At 46.1% G+C, this 7,245-nt stretch overlaps 1 protein-coding gene across 1 annotated transcript; it reads left to right on the top strand.

Annotated features, from left to right (window-relative positions):
- The first annotated feature begins 396 nt into the window (after nt 1–396).
- LOC118796354 (leucine-rich repeat and immunoglobulin-like domain-containing nogo receptor-interacting protein 1) lies at nt 397–2,244 on the top strand. Its single transcript, XM_036555190.1, has one exon. The coding sequence runs from the start codon at nt 397–399 to the stop codon at nt 2,242–2,244; it is 1,848 nt and encodes a 615-aa protein (XP_036411083.1).
- Nucleotides 2,245–7,245: the final 5,001 nt, after the last annotated feature.

The following is a 7,245-nucleotide window of genomic DNA, read 5'->3' as shown; positions in this document are numbered from 1 at the left end:
TGAAAGAGGGAGCCAGAGAGAAATGAACTCCCAACCTTCACATCACTGGTTATGAGAATATACAGTCCCGCAGTGACCTGGTGAGTCACCACTGCAGATCCAAAAAGACATAGACACAGGAATGGTACACTGACACAGCATATTCCCATATCCCCCCACACACACACACACATACACATATAAGGAATTGCCACCTAGCCATTGTATTTCACTAAAGGATGGTAGCAATATGCTAGCTAAAACTACCTAGCTAAGCCCCAGGGGTATATAAGTCTGGGAGACAGAGACAGAGAGAGGGAGAAAAACAAAGGAAAGGAGAGAGTGCACCAGTGAATGTTAACAAAGAGTGTCTCATGCTTGCGTTCCTTTGTGTCACCCCTGCAGGCAGGACAAAAGATGTTTGTGGAGGCTGTCGTCCGGTGGGGGGCGTGGAGCGCCCTCCTGCTGTGGATGGGCGTGGCTGCGGGCGCATCTGTTGTCAAGTCCTTCTCTTGGCCCTGCCCCCAGAGGTGCGACTGCCGCCAGGAGAGGCTGGAGGTGAACTGCTCCGGGAGGCAGCTGACAGCCATACCGGAGGCCTTTCCCAGGGACTCCCTGCGCCTTGACCTGGCCTGGAACCGCCTCAAGATGCTGGGTCGGCGGCAGTTCTCGGCTCTGGCGCAGCTGCAGGAGCTGGACCTGAGCAACAACATCCTCTCCATGATCGAGGTGGAGGCCTTCCAGGGCCTCCAGTACCTGCATACCCTCCGCATCAGGAATAATCGGCTAAAAATCATCCCTGTGGGTGTCTTCTCCGGCCTGCCGAGCCTGCGCCTGCTGGACATCAGCGAGAACGAGATCCTGGTTTTCCTGGACTACACCTTCCGCGAGCTGGCCAGCCTGCAGAGGCTGGAAGCCGGGGAGAACGACTTGGTTTTCATCTCACACCGGGCCTTTGTGGGCCTCTCGAACCTGCAGGAGCTCAACCTGGACCGCTGCAACCTGACATCCATCCCCACGGAGGCGCTGTCCCAGCTGCAGGGCCTCACGCGCCTCCGTTTCCGTCGGCTCAACCTCAGCATGCTGCCCAATAACTCCTTCCGCCGGCTCGGCCGTCTGCGCACGCTGACCATCTCACACTGCCCCTGGCTGGACACGCTCGCCGCCAACAGTCTGTTTGGCCTCAACCTCACCTCTCTGACCATCACCAGCTGCAACCTCACCGCTGTCCCCTACGCCCCCGTTCACCACCTGGTCTACCTTCGCTACCTGGACCTGTCTTACAACCCCATCACCACGGTGCAGGGCAACCTGCTCGGAGACCTGCTCCGCCTGCAGGAGTTCCACTTGGTAGGGAGCGGTCTGCTCCGGATTGAACCCGGGGCCTTCCGGGGACTGGTCCACTTCCACCTGCTCAATGTCTCCTCCAACAAGCTGGCCACCCTGGAGGAGGGCGTTTTCCACTCGGTGGGCAACCTGGAGACCCTGCGACTGGATGGGAACCCCCTGGCGTGCGACTGCCGCCTCCTGTGGGTGGTACGGCGACGTCTCCGGCTGGACTTTGATGGCCGCCAGCCCGCCTGCTCCGCCCCACTCAAGGTCCAGGGGCGGGAGTTCCGGGACTTCTCCGAGGCAGAGCTTCCAGGGCTCTTCACCTGCCGGCCGGCCCGCATCCTGAACCGGAAGCCCCAGGAAATGAGGGTGGAGGAAGGCCACACGGTGCTGTTCTTCTGCAAGGCGGATGGGGACCCTGCACCTTCTATCACCTGGCTGACCCCACAGATGACTGTCGTCACCCCCACAGGAAGGATAAGGGTCTTGCCCAATGGGACACTGGAGGTGCGGTACGCCCAGGTGCAGGACAGTGGCACATATCTGTGTGTGGCGTCCAATGCTGCTGGGAATGAAAGCTTCTCGGTTGGCCTGCATGTGCGCGGCTTCTCCTCCGCCCGCAACCGCACTGCCCCCTTTTTCCCAGAGGGCTGGGCCTTGCCTTCCAGTCCCCCTGCCACTAACAGCTCCGTCCATGGCCCACACCCGTTCCCTTTTGACGCCAAGACTCTGATCATCGCGGTGACGATGGGCTTCATATCCTTCCTGAGCTCGGTGGTGATCTGTTTTGTCTTCATGTTCTTCTGGAGCCAAAGCAAGGGCCAGATCAAGCATACGGCAACTATCGACTTTGTACCCCGCACATCCATGGGCACCAGTGGGCACGGGGGTGACCGAGCAGACACTGGGAGGTTCACCATGAAGCTCATCTGAGACAGGAACTGGGCTTTTCTCCGGCTTGGAGGCACGGCACATGGAGCCGCAGTCTGCGGTGGTCAGGGCCAATGTGCCAGCACTGCTTTGGTCACAAAACATCAGAGCAGAATATCTGTAGTACAAGCAAGAAGTTAAGATGGGTCAGGCCTCTGTCGGTTGGCCTCTTCCAGCCAAAGGGGAAGGAAAAGGCACCACATTTCTGTATCAGGCCATGTGACAAAACCTGACAAATGCTATTATTAGTAAACTGCATTTCTGCAGTCATCCGCTGCTGCCGTTGATTTGTGGTTATTGTTTTTCACTTTTTTTTTTTAACATTTTTTTTAATTAAAAATGTAAATTGTTGTATGATGTTGCAGGACATACATTGTTTTATATGAAAAGTAAAACAGGACTTTGCATTGCTTTCTGATTCTCTCTTAGTCGTAGAGGACTTTATGCTGAACACCGGATCTTAAAAAAAAAAAAAGATTGAGCTGTTTACACTTTTGTAGATGAACATGTTTTGAGCCACCTACTGTTGTGTGGATTTCAAGAAATTAGATTTTGTGAAAACAAAGACCAAAATATTCTTTTTTGAGAGGTTTGGGAAAAAAGACTGTCACATCATGCAACAATGTTGCATTAACCAAATATTTATCTGCTAGAGCAAAGAATTGTGTGTGTGTGTGTGTGTGTGTGTGTGTGTGTGTGTGTGTGTTTGTATGCATGTCTGGGTGGGTGGGATGTAATCTAACTGCCATTTAATTGAACAAAAATGTTTTTTGTCAAAGTGTAAGAAGATTTTTAAGCAATATTCGGTGTTTTCTCATCTTCAGAAAGATCACTATTTTGCACTGCCAATAAAATGACTGAGAAAACAACATGGTAACGACACTTGTTAATTCTGTATATCTCTTGGTGCAAATTAGCATGCAAAATAATGCGCTACCTATGAACTAAGGTTTTCCTCATTGGTTTTCTTTCTTTCTTTTTTTTGTAGAAATGGTACATAAATAAAGTTGAACTTGAACGGTAAATCTATCCTGGTGCTTTCATTGACCATTTGGTATACGGTGCTCCTCCTGAGCTCCAGTTTGATTCTCTGACCTGCTACCGGGAGCAAAATATTTCTCGGTTCAATGACTCCGTAGAGACTTAGGTTAACGTTAATCCGGATATAGTGGATATTGCTACATGGTTCGTTTTCTACCTCATTCTGCTAACAAATCCTGTAACCTCCATTATCATGGCTCAATCGTTTAGCTCAGTCCAGACCACTTTATTGGTGGACAGATTAATACACCAATGAGCATGTTAAAATGAGGTGCATCCGAGTATGGTTCCATCAGCCCTGAGTGCGAACATTACCTGCAGTGTCCAAAGATTGAGTATGCGCGTTATTTATTCGTTTTCTCTCAGCGGAATGTGCACAATTATGAGGCCACAACGCAATTCCTGTTGTTTATTTCAAAGAGGAAGAACCTCTTTCTCTAGAACTGACAAAAACAGAAAAAAGGACTTTTAGCTTGAAAAGAGGAAATGAAATACCCCATTTTTGAGAGTTAGGGTGAAACATTCCTCTGTATCAATTACATTGTGTATATTCATACTTAAACAGGACATGTGCGGATTGCCTCCTTCGTTACGAAATACGATCCATTGTCCAGTTCTCTGTTTTGCAACCATATTCGTGGTCTTTTTTCAGGAAGAGGTCCAAGCCCCCAGGCTACTGCAATGACAGCCCTTAGGGGCAATGATTTGTTCCTCAGATCATTTCAAGTCTATTAAATACAAAACCGTCTTCATGTGTCGTGTGCGTCTGTTTGTCTAGAGTGGCGTTTTATACCATTCCCAGCGGATCTGGGGTAAGCTGACACCATAATATTTGTGGAAATGAGTGTAACATTATGCAATAATATTTTTCATTTTATGCATGGCTTTGGGAACCCAAACAGCCGGTCACAAACGTAAGAGTTATTAGGCTAACAACTTTCTTCCCTAATCCCGATCTACAGCTGGGCGTTCCAACAGCTGCAGGTATGACTGTCTACTTCTCAGCAGGGGCAAATTAACACACAAAATAGGGGTCAGGTACGTTTTGCGTCCCAGTTTTCTTGCCCTAAATATCTTGAAAAATAGTTTATTGAAAGGCCAGTTGAGTTAAAAAAAAAAAAAAAAAAAGTTAATAAGACAGTCTGTGACATGCTGATAAGTAATATGTGACAACAAGAGCAAACGCCAAGACGTCGCAAAGGTGTAGAGAGAATCCAGGAGAAGTTTTCGGCCGCTTAAGTAGGAGCATAATTATTCTAATACTTATTTTTAAATAATCTTCCTGTGCTCAGGTCTATCGAGTTTGCCATTTTAATACGTGATGGTACAACAAATTCTACTGTTATTAGTAACACGCTGCAGTAGGCCTACGTACAAATCCAGCATTGCGTAGAATTAATAATATTGCGACCACGACAGTTGCTGCTGTTACTTTTTAATTTAACCACAACGCACACATCCGATTCGAATTCAGACACCAACACAACTGTAATTGTTCTTGCATCCAGCCTCTAACGGCCGATAATTTGTGATTTACAAAGTTTCGACTGTTTCGTGTGGCGGATAGTGCCGCACTTCTCTTTCTGTGGTGCAGTCACAGACTCAGTAGCAGTTAATCATTTTCTGGGTAGAGCTGGGCAGTCACAAGCTGTCGGAGCTGAACAGCAGGAAGCATGTCTTCTCTTCCGAAAGGGTTCTAATAACCCGTCAGTTCACAATTTTTGAACATGAGCAACATGTTAAACGGAACCAGTTAAGAATTTCAGTTGGCTAACAAGCCGTGTTGCGACTGTTTTCAGAAAGTTCAAAGCCAGTCCACTGACAATTGTCACTGACATTTAAGACTCATCAGAATACATCTTGATACGTTTTTTGAATTGCAAAGCAGTTTTGCGCATTTCCCCTTTAGCCCCTCAGAAACCAGACCGTTAATGAATTAGTGTGAAAGATGGCTGCAGCACAAGAAAAACAAATTGAATCGCAAAAGTTAATCCCAAGATTTAAGTCCCCAACTCCTTAGACCAAACCAGGGGGATAAGCCTTGTTCTATTACTAAATATGGCACTCATGTTCCATCGTACTTTGTAGATTAATGCCAATCTGTATAGTTTGTGAAGGAGGTCCGATGGCACACCCCGCGTTCCAAATATATGACCCCACATTCTGACGTTATCCAAACCACAACAACGTGTTGAAAAAGAAAAACGCCGTCTTGGGCAACAATTGATTTTATTGCGTTAATTGAGACAAACGAGGGAACGGGAGGCGTTTATGTGGTACTGCTATTTTCCTGCCCAGACAGTCGTCTCGCCCCACTCAGACAAGTGGATTCCACCCACAGAAGGCAAATGTTTTTCACTGCCGCGGCAGCCCAGCATAACCCAGAAAAGATATAATCACGTGTATACCCAGGGATTTAAACCCATTTGGATTACCTCTGAGTGTCTCAATCCCTTAGCTATATAGGTCTGTCTGGAGCATGGTATCATTTCATATTTTATGTTGAATGCAGTGGTCCTCGAACCTCGCTGCTTATAAAGGTCCTGAGCTTGTCATATGCATGAATCAAATCCGCTGGCAGAGCAGAACATACATCTTTAAAAATACTTATCCTTTAAAATGTTTTATTCATATGAGTGCTGTATTGCATGCATAGACGGTGCCACCGTGTGGTAGCAGAACAGCTTTTCCTATATTGGGGATAAAATCCGTGCTGTTGGTGTAGAAATGGGACAATAAAGTGTCGTATATATAAGTCTCTGAGCAATTCATATGTGGAAAATTAACTAAAACTCTCACTGAATAACATTCAGTAGGCCAACCTTCGTGACTTTATAAAACGACACTGTTCCATTTCTTTTCAGAAGAGGTGGGTACAATTATTTCTTCTTCCCCCGGGCTCCAGAAGAGGTAGCGATGTTGCTTATGGTCACCGTGGAGGCACATCTTAATGGCTGCGTGGCGAATTCATATGAGTTGCTGCATCTGCTTTGTGGCTATTCAGAAATTGCATTGAAAAAAATGTCATATATGACAGATTACAAAAAGATGACAGATTGTATGTTTTACTGACATCGTGAGTGTGTCTAACAATAGAATCGGAAGGATGGGGGAAAAGGGTTTAGGGGCGGATTCTAAACATGAGATTCCTGCTGGGGTCAACTTGGTAATGTTATGAATGTACATTGAAGTCAGCGCGCACGATTTTCCAATCCGATTTTGTTAATGGTCCTCTATTCAGCGGGAATATCATATCCTATCGAGTTTGAAGCATAGGTTTGTATATTTAGCCACTTAAATGTCTGGTTGAAAAGTCAGGCCATACAATGCAACAAAACAATATCCTAAGAATTTAAGAAATGCTTTCTGTTTTGTGTGGTTGGTTACCAGGGGCATGCAGTCGCTTCATGTAATACATACCTTAATCTACATATCCAAGTCATAGATGTATGACGTTTTATGTAGTTCCGAGCACGATAAAATGTAATATCTTTGCAGTATATACACCCTTGCAGTTTTTAGGGTCATACAGCAAAAAGTGTGTAATGTCAGCGTTGCAGCAGATAATCGCTTCTGTTCCGTATTTAACCGATGTTAGTTTAAAGCTAAGTCATACATTTGGGTGAATTCCAATCAGACATACTAAAACATACAACCTAAGAAACGAGGAATGCATGTCATGCGGTGGAACAACAATGTAGACGGAGCAACACAAAATGCAGCATCCACACACGCAATTTACGTTCCATGTATTGTCAGATTTGTATTGTATTGTATTGTATTGTCAGATACAGATTGTATTATCAGGCTGCGTTGCGACTCAAAATTTTACAGCGTTGGTTTTCAAAAGTCATATCAACGTTAAATTACACAACAAATGACCTCGTTCCCTTCAACTGCCCATTTCACATTACTGTCAGAGTACTCTACAGCACAAGCCTAGCTTCATTTGTTGAAAAACAT

Source organism: Megalops cyprinoides, chromosome 21, assembly GCF_013368585.1.
Source record: "Megalops cyprinoides isolate fMegCyp1 chromosome 21, fMegCyp1.pri, whole genome shotgun sequence".
Lineage (NCBI taxonomy): Eukaryota > Metazoa > Chordata > Actinopteri > Elopiformes > Megalopidae > Megalops > Megalops cyprinoides.
Note: the sequence above shows the minus strand (reverse complement) of the source record. Positions and strands in the feature narration are given on the sequence as shown.